This window comes from Salmo trutta, chromosome 35 (genome assembly GCF_901001165.1).
Source record: "Salmo trutta chromosome 35, fSalTru1.1, whole genome shotgun sequence".
Classification (NCBI taxonomy): Eukaryota; Metazoa; Chordata; class Actinopteri; order Salmoniformes; family Salmonidae; genus Salmo; species Salmo trutta.
Window position 1 is genome coordinate 4,320,382 of NC_042991.1, and position 15,457 is coordinate 4,335,838.

At 39.4% G+C, this 15,457-nt stretch overlaps 1 protein-coding gene across 3 annotated transcripts in view; it reads left to right on the forward strand.

Moving 5' to 3' along the window:
- LOC115174471 (ATPase family AAA domain containing 2B) overlaps positions 1–11,667 on the forward strand; it is a 156,562-nt gene extending 144,895 nt beyond the window's left edge. For all 3 annotated transcript variants that reach the window (XM_029733017.1, XM_029733018.1, XM_029733019.1), the window contains one exon: positions 8,026–11,667. In XM_029733017.1, coding sequence (XP_029588877.1) covers positions 8,026–8,067 — 42 coding nt within the window. In that variant the 3' untranslated portion in view covers positions 8,068–11,667. The remainder of the gene's footprint in view (positions 1–8,025) is intronic.
- The last annotated feature ends 3,790 nt before the right edge of the window (positions 11,668–15,457 follow it).

The window sequence follows — 15,457 nt, forward strand, 5'->3', positions numbered from 1 at the left end:
TGTATGTGTACATGTACGTGTATATGTGTACATGTACGTGTATGTATGTGTACATGTACGTGTATGTATGTGTACATGTATGTGTATGTATGTGTACGTGCATGTATGTGTACGTGTGTGTACGTGTGTGTACGTGTACGTATGTGTACGTGTACGTATGTGTACGTGTACGTGTACGTATGTGTATGTGTACGTGTACGTGTATGTATGTGTACGTGTATGTATGTGTACGTGTACGTGTATGTACGTGTACGTACGTCTACGTACGTGTATGTATGTGTAAGTACGTGTATGTATGTGTACGTACGTGTATGTATGTGTACATGTATGTGTACGTGTATGTGTACGTGTATGTGTACGTGTATGTGTATGTGTATGTGTACGTGTACGTGTATGTGTACGTGTACATGTATGTGTATGTGTATGTATGTGTACGTGTATGTATGTGTACGTGTATGTATGTGTACGTGTATGTATGTATGTGTACGTGTATGTACGTGTATGTATGTACGTGTATGTGTACGTGTACGTGTATGTATACGTACGTGTATGTATACGTACGTGTATGTATACGTACGTGTACGTGTATGTGTACGTGTATGTGTACGTGTACGTGTGTATGTATGTGTACGTGTATGTATGTGTACGTGTATGTATGTGTACGTGTATGTACGTGTATGTATGTGTACATGTACGTGTATGTATGTGTACATGTACGTGTATGTACGTGTACATGTACGTGTATGTATGTGTATGTACGTGTACATATATGTGTGCGTGTATGTGTGTGTGTGTGTATGTATGTGTGCGTGTATGTATGTATGTGTGCATGTATGTATGTGTACATGTATGTATGTATGTGTGTGTGTGTATGTATGTATGTGTGTGTGTGTATGTATGTATGTGTGTGTGTATGTATGTATGTGTGTATGTATGTATGTATGTGTACATGTATGTATGTGTACATGTATGTATGTGTACATGTATGTATGTGTACATGTATGTATGTGTACATGTATGTATGTGTACATGTATGTGTACATGTATGTATGTGTACATGTATGTATGTATGTATGTATGTGTACATGTATGTATGTATGTATGTATGTGTACATGTATGTATGTATGTATGTGTACATGTATGTATGTATGTATGTGTACATGTATGTATGTATGTGTACATGTATGTATGTATGTGTACATGTATGTATGTGTACATGTATGTATGTATGTGTACGTGTATGTATGTGTACGTGTATGTATGTGTACTGTATGTATGTGTACTGTATGTATGTGTACTGTATGTACGTGTACGTGTATGTACGTGTACGTATGTGTGCATGTACGTGTACGTATGTGTGCATGTACGTGTACGTATGTGTACATGTATGTGTACGTGTACGTGTGTGTATGTGTACATGTACGTGTATGTATGTGTACATGTACGTGTATGTATGTGTACATGTACGTATGTGTATGTGTACTTGTACGTGTATGTATGTGTACTTGTACGTGTATGTATGTGTACTTGTACGTATGTGTATGTATACACGTGTACGTATGTATACACGTGTACGTATGTATACACGTGTACGTATGTATACACGTGTACGTATGTATACACGTGTACGTATGTATACACGTGTACGTATGTATACACGTGTACGTATGTATACACGTGTACGTATGTATACACGTGTACGTGTACGTATGTATACACGTGTACGTATGTATACACGTGTACGTATGTATACACGTGTACGTATGTATACACGTGTACGTATGTATACACGTGTACGTGTACGTATGTATACACGTGTACGTGTACGTATGTATACACGTGTACGTGTACGTATGTATACACGTGTACGTGTACGTGTGTATACACGTGTACGTATACACGTGTACGTGTACACGTGTACGTGTACGTATGTATACACGTGTACGTGTACGTATGTATACACGTGTACGTGTACGTATGTATACACGTGTACGTATGTATACACGTGTACGTATGTATACACGTGTACGTATGTATACACGTGTACGTATGTATACACGTGTACGTGTACGTATGTATACACGTGTACGTGTACGTATGTATACGTGTGTATACACGTGTACGTATGTATACACGTGTACGTGTGTATACACGTGTACGTGTACGTATACACGTGTACGTGTACGTATACACGTGTACGTGTACGTATGTATACACGTGTACGTGTACGTATGTATACACGTGTACGTGTACGTATACACGTGTACGTGTACGTATACACGTGTACGTGTAGTACACGTGTACGTGTACGTATACACGTGTACGTGTACGTATGTATACACGTGTACGTGTACGTATGTATACACGTGTACGTGTACACGTGTACGTGTACGTGTACACGTGTACGTGTACGTATGTATACACGTGTACGTGTACGTATGTATACACGTGTACGTGTACGTATGTATACACGTGTACGTATGTATACACGTGTACGTGTACGTATGTATACACGTGTACGTATGTGTACACGTGTACGTATGTGTACACGTGTACGTATGTGTACACGTGTACGTATGTGTACACGTGTACGTATGTGTACACGTGTACGTATGTACGTGTATGCACGTGTACGTATGTACGTGTATGCACGTGTACGTATGTACGTGTACGTACGTATGTACGTGTACGTATGTACGTGTACGTATGTACGTGTATGTATGTACGTATGTGTACGTGTACGTATGTGTACGTGTACGTATGTGTACATGTGTACGTGTACGTATGTGTACATGTGTACGTGTACGTATGTGTACATGTGTACGTGTACGTATGTGTACATGTGTACGTGTACGTATGTGTACATGTGTACGTGTACGTGTACGTATACATACGTGTGTACGTGTACGTGTACGTGTACGTATACATACGTGTGTACGTGTGCACGTGTGTATACATATGTATACGTTTGTACACGTTTGTACGTGTATGCACATGTACGTATGTACGTGTATGCACATGTACGTATGTACGTGTATGCACATGTACGTATGTACGTGTATGCACATGTACGTGTATGCACATGTACGTATGTACGTGTACGTATGTACGTATGTACGTGTACGTATGTACGTATGTACGTATGTACGTATGTACGTGTACGTATGTACGTATGTACGTGTACGTATGTACGTATGTACGTGTACGTATGTACGTGTACGTATGTACGTGTATGCACATGTACGTATGTACGTGTACGTATGTACGTGTATGCACATGTACGTATGTACGTGTACGTATGTACGTGTATGCACATGTACGTATGTACGTGTACGTATGCACATGTACGTATGTACGTGTACGTATGTACGTGTATGCACATGTACGTGTATGCACATGTACGTACGTGTATACACATGTACGTACGTATGTACACATGTACGTACGTATGTACACATGTACGTACGTATGTACACATGTACGTACGTATGTACACATGTACGTACGTATGTACACATGTACGTACGTATGTACACATGTACGTACGTATGTACACATGTACGTACGTATGTACACATGTACGTACGTATGTACACATGTACGTACGTATGTACACATGTACGTACGTATGTACACATGTACGTACGTATGTACGTTCGTATGTACACATGTATGTATGTACACGTATGTACGCATGTATGTATGTACACGTATGTACGCATGTATGTATGTACACGTATGTACGCATGTATGTATGTACACGTATGTACGCATGTATGTGCGTATGTACGCGTATGTACGCATGTATGTGCGTATGTACGCGTATGTACGTATGTATGTAGGTATGTACGTATGTACGCGTATGTATGTACGTATGTACGCGTATGTATGTATGTACGTATGTACGCGTATGTACGTATGTACGCGTATGTACGTACGTGCGTATGTACGTGCGTGCGTGCGTACTTGCGTACGTACGTACGTGCGTATGTACGTGCGTATGTACGTATGTGCGTACGTGCGTACGTACGTGCGTATGTACGTATGTGCGTACGTGCGTACGTGCGTATGTACGTATGTGCGTACGTACGTATGTGCGTATGTACGTATGTGCGTACGTGTATGTACGTATGTGCGTACGTGTACGTACGTGTATGTACGTATGTACGTACGTGTACGTACGTGTATGTACGTACGTGTACGTACGTACGTGTACGTACGTGTATGTACGTACGTGTATGTACGTACGTACGTACGTGTATGTACGTACGTGTATGTACGTACGTGTATGTACGTATGTACGTACGTGTATGTACGTACGTGTATGTACGTACGCGTATGTACGTGCGTATGTACGTACGTATGTACGTACGTGTATGTACGTATGTACGTACGTGTATGTACGTATGTACGTACGTGTATGTACGTATGTACGTACGTACGTGTATGTACGTACGCGTATGTACGTACGTATGTACGTACGCGTATGTACGTACGTATGTACGTACGTGTATGTACGTACGCGTATGTACGTACGTATGTACGTACGCGTATGTACGTACGTATGTACGTATGTACGTACGTGTATGTACGTACGCGTATGTACGTATGTACGTACGTGTATGTACGTACGTGTATGTACGTACGTACGTACGTGTATGTACGTACGTGTATGTACGTACGTACGTGTATGTACGTACGTGTATGTACGTACGTACGTGTATGTACGTACGTGTATGTACGTACGTACGTGTATGTACGTACGTGTATGTACGTATGTACGTGTATGTACGTGTATGTACGTACGTGTATGTACGTATGTACGTACGTGTATGTACGTATGTACGTGTATGTACGTATGTACGTACGTGTATGTACGCGCATGTACTTATGTACGTACGTGCATGTACGTATGTACGTATGTGCATGTACGTATGTACGTATGTACGTGTACGTACGCGTATGTACGTACGTGTACGTACGCGTATGTACGTACGTGTACGTACGCGTATGTGCGTATGTACGTACGTGTACGTACGCGTATGTACGTACGTGTACGTACGTGTACGTACGCGTATGTACGTACGTGTACGTACGTGTACGTACGCGTATGTACGTACGTGTACGTACGCGTATGTACGTACGTGTACGTACGTGTACGTACGCGTATGTACGTACGTGTACGTACGCGTATGTACGTACGTGTACGTACGCGTATGTACGTACGTGTACGTACGCGTACGTACGTACGTGTACGTACGCGTACGCGTGTACGTACGCATGTACACGTGTACGTACGCATGTACACGTGTACGTACGTGTGTATGTATGTACGTGTATGTATACATGTGTATGTATGTACGTGTATGTATACATGTGTATGTATGTATGTATGTACGTGTGTGTATGTATACATGTGTATGTATTTATGTATGTGTGTGTGTGTATGTATGTACGTGTATGTATATGTGTATGTACGTACGTGTATGTACGTACGTGTATGTACGTACGTACGTACGTGTATGACGTACGTGTATGTACGTACGTACGTGTATGTACGTACGTACGTGTATGTACGTACGTACGTGTATGTACGTACGTACACGTACATACACGTACATGTATACATACATGTATGTACGTACGTACGTGTATGTACGTACATACACATACATACACGTACATGTATACATACATGTATGTATGTACGTATCTATGTACGTGTTTGTAGGTACATGTATGTATATATGTACGTGTATGTATGTATGTACATGTATGTATGTATGTATGTATGTACATGTATGTACGTACATGTATACGTACGTACATACATACACGTACATACGTATGTACGTACATACGTACATGTATACATACGTATGTACATACATACACGTACATACATACACGTACATACATACATGTACGTACATACATACATACATACACATACATACACGTACATACATACACGTACATACATACATGTACGTACATACATACATACACGTACATACATACATACACGTACATACATACATACACGTACATACATACACGTACATGTATACATACATGTATGTATGTATCTAAACACGTGTATGTACGTACATGTATGTATGTGTGTAAGTGTGTATGTATGTATGTATGTATGTACATGTATGTACGTACATACGTACATGTATACGTATGTATGTATGTATGTACGTACATACACGTACATACATACATACATACATACATACACACTACGTACGTACGTATCTAAATACGTGTATGTACGTACATGTATGTATACGTGTATGTACGTACATGTATGTATGTATGTATGTAAGTGTATGTATGTAAGTGTATGTATGTAGGTGTATGTATGTACATGTATGTATGTATGTACACGTATGTACGTACATACGTACATGTATACATACGTACGTACATACATACATGTACGTACATACGTACATGTATACATACATGTACGTACATACATACATACACATACATACATGTACATACATACATACACATACATACATGTATGTACATACATACACATACATACATGTATGTACGTACATACGTACATGTATACATACGTACGTACATACATACATGTACGTTCATACATACATACATACATACACATACATACATACATGTATGTACATACATACATACATGTACGTACATACATACACATACGTACATGTACATACATACACGTACATGTACATACGTACATACATACATGTATGTATACGTGTATGTATACATGTACGTATGTGTATGTATGTGCATGTATGTATGCATGTATGTATGAGGGTGAATGGCATATTTATATATATATATATATATATATATGCCATTCACCCTCTGAATGGTGTGTGTGTGTGTATATATATATATATATATATATATGCCATTCACCCTCTGAATGGTGTGTGTGTGTATATATATATGCCATTCACCCTCTGAATGGTGTGTGTGTGTATATATATATGCCATTCACCCTCTGAATGGTGTGTATATATATATATATATATGCCATTCACCCTCTGAATGGTGTGTGTATATATATATATATATATATGCCATTCACCCTCTGAATGGTGTGTGTATATATATATATATATGCCATTCACCCTCTGAATGGTGTATATATATATATATATATATATGCCATTCACCCTCTGAATGGTGTGTATATATATGCCATTCACCCTCTGAATGGTGTATATATATATGCCATTCACCCTCTGAATGGTGTGTGTATATATATATATATGTATGCCATTCACCCTCTGAATGGCGTGTGTATATATATATATGCCATTCACCCTCTGAATGGTGTGTGTGTATATATATTTATATATATATATATATATGCCATTCACCCTCTGAATGGTGTGTGTGTGTATATATATATTTATATATGCCATTCACCCTCTGAATGGTGTGTGTGTGTATATATATATATATATATATATATGCCATTCACCCTCTGAATGGTGTGTATATACATATATATATATATATATTCACCCTCTGAATGGTGTGTGTATATATGCCATTCACCCTCTGAATGATACATATATATATACACACACACACACTCCATGTCTCAATTGTCTCTAGGCTTAAAAATCCTTTAACCTGTCTCCTCCCCTTCATCTACACTGATTGAAGTGGATTTAACAAGTGACATCAATATGGGATTATAGCTTTCACCTTGTCATTCTGTCATGGAAAGAGCAGGTGTTCTTAATGTTTTGTACACTCAGTTTATATTAGAACTAACATTCTTCACGACATTATGAATAACTCACTTCACCATGTTGAGTAACCTTTTTAGCATATGCCTATTTTGTGTGCTTGGTGTCAACATTTTAATTAATTGAGCATCTGTTAGCAAATTTGGGTTTTCAGTGGTAATATTCAAGGTATAATTGTGTATCCAGATGTAATGCATGTGCTACATAAACAGTATTTTCTGACCTGTTTGTTTTGATGCTTTTGTTTTTCAGGAGATGGAGAGGAAAGTCCAGAATTTCATTACATTCCTGTGAGACAGCCAGGTTTACCCTGAACACTCACACACAAGCGGGACAGAGACAAGCCTTTGAGCCAAGTACTTACACACAGAGCAAATATAGAGCCCTGGTCTTAAAATGAACGACAGAACGAGGAGAGACTTTTTCTATGGTGCTATAGTCTCAGGTACCCTGGTCGGACCCAAATCCAGTCTACAACCAAACAGACTCCTGGACACGCGCACACGAACGGTGAAACGGGCATTCCTGGTGCTATTCAGGTGCTATCCTAATCCTTGCTGGTGTTGGGAGTAACTCGGAAAATAACCAACAAAACAGATTGGGTGATGTCATATCTCAACGACGGCCTACTTTTAAACTGGCCGTTCGCGCGCACACACGTAAACTACATATGTGCTTAGTTATGCACACACCGTAATCCCATTCACAGATTGTCACCAGCAGTGCGAGTATGTGCAGTTAGCTTGGAGGAAGAGACAGTCTCCTGTCTTGTCACCATTGCTGAGCCCATGTCATCTCTCAGTACACTAGTGAATCAAGATTATAGGCCAGTCATCTCATAGATACAACAGCTTACAGATCATTCTTAGTCATTAAAACAGCTTGGTTCGATTAGCATCTGGATCTAATCAATTATGATTTAGTTTTTTTATTGATATGGATCTTATAACCACCATTCTCGCTCCAAACATTGTCCAATGTTCATTAAAATGTTTTTAGCATGACCATACTGTAGGGTAAAGTTGGCACTGCTGGGCTAGAATCAATTGCCAGTATGTACATGCATTACAAAAACATCAAATCCCCGTTAATAAGGGTGTTACTGAAATGCATCAACGTGAACTGAGGAAGCATTTGTTCTAAGTTTTCAGTGAACATCAAAATAACATTCACTGACCAGACTTTTATCACAGTCGTAGCAAACAAATTGACGTGCTGCTTCTGCTAGCTCTATCACAGTTCTGTCTGTAATTCTGTGTAATTTTTTTCTTCCACACAAGCTGTGCCCTGCTAATTTTTATTTCCTGTCAATCCACACCTAACCGGAGTAACTAGAAGCAATTCAAATTAAATTGGACACCTTTTGTAGTTTGCACTGACTAGCATGTGCCTTATTTAACCCCCATAAAGAACAGCTGTTAAGGTTTTTATCAACTGCTCTGTTCCATGTAATGCAGTATAGTGAGTTGGATGTAGAAGTTCCCCTTAACTAAGCACATATCTAGGATCAAATTACCAAACTCTCAATCCTAACTTTAACCTTGACAGTGGTGTAATATCTGATCCAGGACCAGTGGATAGAAGTCACTTCTACAGTAGGAAAGCAGATCTACTCTTAGTCAGTCTTTTCCTGCCCACGTGAGTAAAAAAGGATTTTGAGGACCGTAGGTTTTTATTACTTTCATGTCAACGGATGCCACAAATTAGTCACAGCAAACGTGGTGCGAATTTTCCCCAACATAAGTGCTGAGTTTGTGTGACCGTTTGTAGTCGACATTCATAGGAAAACAAATCTTATAAACTCTATAAAGATTTAGATAAGCAACTTACACAGTTTTCTATGAATTATGATGTGCATTTGATTCATGAAAAATGTTTTTTTTTTATTGTATGATACATTGGAAACGATGTTTTGAATTGTTATTGATTGTGAAGCTTCTGACCATGAACAAGGCCATTCAAGGCAGTGCCCTGTTGAGGTATAAAACAGCATTCTATTGTTTGTTTAATTATTTTGTTGATGCTTTTGACTGTCTGTCTAATGGCAGTGGGAGGGGTGTAATTAACTATAGCCAGCCCATCCATGTTCACCTTGTGGTAAAGATATGAATTTTTGTTTTTCAACTTTTTCTGGTCTTTCCTTGGCCATGGATGAGTCCATGTTTTGACGAGATGTGGCCAGCCTCAGTCTTTCACATTCACAGCACTGTTAAAAGGTGGACTCCGATATGACATGGTTGCAGAAAGTAAACCGCATAAAGGGACAGCTTCCGCAACAACTTAAAGTGTTAAAGCACAAGGCTCATCTTCGCCACTGTTTTGGTGCTGTGAACAGCGTGAAGCAGATACTGTGTGTGAGCGAAGTCTTGCGGCTCGCTCGTCTCAATATCTGCGGCAGTGGGATTTCGCCGTTTACCTTTTAATGCCTGGGTTCTTCAGGTCCTGGAGAACCACTAGGCATGCAGGCTTGTGTTCCAACCAATTGTGGTGCTCTTCATGCTTGACTACGATTGGGCTGTAACAAAATCCTGTATGCCTAGTACTTCTCCAGGATTGGAGAGTTGTAGAGCCCTGCTTTATGCTGATCCAACCTCCGGTGCTTTCCACTCCACATCTGCCTTCTCTTTGATTGCCAGGTGAAGATTTAACAATTAAAATAAATAAAAATGAACATATGCAAACTAGCATTGGAATACTGCAGAGATAGAGAAACAAAGCTACCTCAGCATAATTTATTTGAATGCTAATAAGACAAACCGTTTACTGGGCGCAAACAGTATTTTGCCATGTCCCAACACTCAGTACAGCTAAGGTACTGGATAATCAGCACAAGTTCTGTGGCTGCTGCGGTAACCCAACAGTTTGTTTGGTTGGTTCCTCTGTTTTTTTTGTCTATATTGCATTTGAGCCGAGACGAAACATACAGCATTTAATTTCAAGGAAATGTCAAACTGTATATTTCAGTTCTGTAGACCGAGACGTCCTAAGATTGCTTTCCTTTCAGATCGCACTACTACACATATTCGCTAGTCTTGTCCATCAAGTCACAATCTCCTTTTTTTCCATTTGAGGGTGATTGTTTTTGCAGACTTCAATCTCTTTCTCGTGGTGATTAAATTTGTATTTTATTTATTAACAATTAGACATGTTTTTATGTCTATCCATTAAAACAGTATTTTTGTACATTAAACAAATTGGCAATAGTTGTTACTCGGTTATGAGTTTAGTGCTGAAGTGAGGTAGCGGATTAGCGTGTATTGGAGAATAAAGAAGTTTACAGGTGTCTCAGGTTTCTTCAGGCTACACATGACCTTTCAACTTTCCTATTTATTCCATTGTGGTGTTTGTTTTTCTTTAGTTTTGTGGTTATGGACTGTGGGATACTGGATGAGGCTAACGTTGACTTATTGGAATTTTTTACATCAAAACAATAGCGTGTTGGTAGTTTAAATCTTATTCACGTTGCTGACACAATTTGGCAACCATCTTATAAAATAACATCCGTCAAAGTTTGTCAGACATTTTTGTCCCTTTAACATTTGTTTGTTTTTAAGAATTGGGTTTTAAAATGTTATACATTTTTGTCATCCTCTTGTTCTTGTCTATACATTTGTCAGTTTGGACAAACAACCAATTTTTGTCTGGTAGTTAAAGATTTAGTCCAGTATGCACACAATTTTCCATCACTACTTACTGAGTTTCTCTTGTGCGGGATTTATTTAGTAGATTTTGTTTTCGTAGCATCGCCATGTTTAATGATTTCTTCTTGAGGTTAAAGTTTATTGAACATCCTCTTCCCCATCAAATGTTACTTTGTAAGTTATTTGAAACAAAAACTTTTACTGTATTTCTAAAAAACTGCTGTGATATACTTGAATAAAGGTGCAAATTGTACTTTGTCAGTTCTCTTTCATTCCCTCAATACTGGATGACCTTAATTGAGCAGTGTACCTGCCTGTCAAAGGACTGAACAAACTCAGTTTGGCTTTGAAACGGATTCCTTTTACTTAGAGGTTGTGAAGAGGTTAGCTATACGCCTCAGTTTGATTGCCATGTTAAACAGGAGTGATATTGCTCGGTTCAAATAACCTTTCACTCTACAAGGCTTTATTTATAAGACTGCGGTTCTGACATAATGGCTTGTTTCACTCAAACAAAAATTTCAACAGTTATCATGGTATATGTACTATGTTTCAATAGTAACATTTGTTAATTTCTCCATTTGGGGACAGATTTACAGACAAACCTGGGCCAAACTTGCAAACATTAGAACATTATAAATTGAACCTGGATGTGATTGGACCAGTTATAATGTAGCATTCTATCAGATAATGGTCCTTGGGAAGTCCCTACCCCCCATTGAAATTTAAAATGGTTAAGGTAAGGGTTATGGCACAGATAGCACAATGAGACATTACACCGTATGTATAAATATGAAGCATCTGGTTGACATTTCCACTCACTACCAAATATGGTGGTGGGAGGAGATGAATTTTGACCGACATAGATGCTAGTTTTTGAAACCGAAAACTAAGAGTGGACGGCGTTTTGTAGAATTTGCTAAAGTAAAAAAAAAAAAAGTTGGAGTGAGAATTATTATTGTAGGCGTTCCCTAATGGAAATGTGGAAATAAATGCTAGAACGAGCTTTGCTGCCCACTGATTCATTTGCTCCCATTGGAAATGACAGGCTCTGGTCTATTTTGGGTTAGTTATAAAAATCTTTGGTTATGGTTTAGATATTCCTAGGTACCTGGATAGCAGTACCCGGCACACGTTAGTCCTATGCTTGCTAATCTCACCAAGTGGTAGTGATTATTTCCTGTATCAGCCTATCAAAGCTCAAACTTTTTCTCCACAGACCAATGGCATTTTGTAAAATAGGTCAACCTGGCCACCAGAGGGATATATTTTAACCTCAAATAAAGGTTTACTTTTGTTTCCCTTCACTCGGTCTGTCTCAAGTGTATAGTGCCAATATTGCATGATCATCGCATCCTTGACTAGGCTGCAAACTCGTTTTTGCATATGACAAAATCGCACGTCCTTTCACAATAAAGATAGAGGATTATGCGACATGTAAGTGTATATTCGTACGTTGTCTATAATTGACCACTAATTGGTGGAGTGACGCACTGAGGCAGTAAGCAGAGACTGCGAGTTCAAATCCCCCGGGGCAAGGTTTTTATTTGAGAAAAAAACGCTCCACTGTTGGTCCTCAAGTCAAATAATGCATATGTGACAAAGTAAATGATAAAAATGCATATATAACGCTGTACATCTAAGTGTAGGCTTACACGTCTATGTGATATAGTCTATGGAAGAGAATTATTTATGTATCGATGCCAGTAGCCTATGTGTTGTTCTGCAAGAGAGACTTCAACAAGAAGCTCCCAGTACATCACTGGGGCTAAACTGCCTGCCATCCAGGACCTCTACACCAGGCGGTGTCAGAGGAAGGCCCTAAAACTTGTCAAACACCCCAGTCATAGACTGTTCTCTCTACTACCCGCATGGCAAGCGGTACCGGAGTGCCAAGTCTAGGACAAAAAGGCTTCTCAACAGTTTTTACTCCTAAGCCATAAGACTGAACAGGTAATCAAATGGCTATCCGGACTATTTGCATTGTGTGCCCCCCCCCCCAACCACTCTTTTACGCTGCTGCTACTCTCCGTTTATCATATATGCATAGTCACTTTAACTATACATTCATGTACATACTACCTCAATTGGGCCGACCGACCAGTGCTCCCACACATTGGCTAACCAGGCTCTCTGCATTGTGTCCCACCACCCGCCAACCCCTCTTATGCCACTGCTGCTCTCTGTTCATCATACATGCATAGTCACTTTAACCATATCTACATGTACATACTACCTCAATCAGCCTGACTAACCGGTGTCTATGTAGCTTCGCTACTTTTATAGCCTCGCTACTGTATATAGCCTGTCTTTTTACTGTTATTTCTTTACCTACCTATTGTTCACCTAATACCTTTTTGCACTATTGGTTAGAGCCTGTTAGTAAGCATTTCACTATAAGGTCTACCTACACCTGTTGTCTACCTACACCTGCACGTGACAAATAAACTTTAATTTATTTAAATCTTATTAAACCTTCATTTACAAGGTTTTGGCTGCACTTCAACTTCTCTTCAAAACACGTTAAATGTAATTCTACAGTTCAAAGGAAAAAACTACTGCGATACAAAAGGTGAAAATCACCAAGAGTCAGGCTCACAACACTGAGCTAAACATCAAGTAACATTTTTTTTGAAGTGTTTCAGTCAATTTGATTAGCAGATGGTGCTGTTTGACTGCTGTGAAGGACACTCATGGAAAAGTGTTCTATCAAGCCCAACTATGTTAACGACAGTGGAGGCTGCTGAGGGGAGGACAGCTCATAATGGCTGGAAAGGCGCTAATGGAATGGCACCCATGTATTTGATACCATTCCACTCCAGCCATTAACACGAGCCTATCCTCACCAATTAAGGTGCCACCAACCTCCTGTGGTCAACGATATTAATTGGAATTAGAACCAGACATAATCATGGCCACCTGGTGATGGGTGTGTGCTAGTAGGTCTGGACAGGTGTGATGTAGTTGATGTTTGTAAGATGTCGTTGTATTGTTTTTAAAACATCAAATAAAATCATACCAATTTTTCTTTTTAATAATCACGGCCACCTGGTGAGGTTCGCATAGGGCTACATTTGTCAGGTTATGTAATGGGAACAGCTAAGATGTAACCTTTGATTACGTGCAACTATGTCAACAAGTTTAATTAAGCATCAGCCAAATAAAATCGAACTAAAACATAAGGCTCTATTCAATCTGTAAAGCTGAAGCGCAACAGCTTCCGTGACAGAAATGTAAAGGTAATTTCCGACTGAGCCAACATATGAAACGTGAATGCAGTCTCCGCTGAGTCACGCTGGAAAGCTGAACTTCCGCAACGCGGATTGAATAGAGCCCTTAAACGTTTTCTAATAGTCGCAAGTATGGCCCCACCATTTTCAGTCCAACCTATCAAGTTTTTTTTCTAAAAACATTTATACAGAATCACCTTCAGGTTTTAAAATATACATTTTCCTTCCCGTATTTACAGAATGTCCCCAAAACCCTCATCCATACCCCACCCACCCAACAATGATATACAAATATAAAACAAAAGGATGGAGGATAAACATAAATCTAGTGAAACATTTTGATCCTTGGAGCCACTGGTGGTTATTGTGCTTTGGCTGTGTGGAGGACAAATGCCCCAATGTAGTGTCTTTCTCAGACTCTCTGGGATGTCATGATAAAGGGATTCCCTCTCTGCCATTCCCAGGTAAGTCATCTGCCAACAGTGATGTTTCTGGCCCAAAAAGAGACTACAAGTATCCTATGTGTCCTTTTAAACCGTGGGGGAAACAGCATCTATACAAAAAACAAGGCTCCTCACTCATCAACTGTGGCTCTCTCGTCACAGATTTTTGTTTCATGAATATGTTTCTAAAACCCTGTGGGGACTTCCTTATCTCTCCTGTCCCCTCATCTCTCCACTGTCCCTTTAAGCACTGAGACATCTGCCCAGTTCTCCTGTCCTTCTAATGCCTACTGAATGTTCTCATAAACAAAGGGAGCCCTCTGATTTGGAAAGAGAAGTTCCTCACTAACATAAACCACTAGAGGAGTCA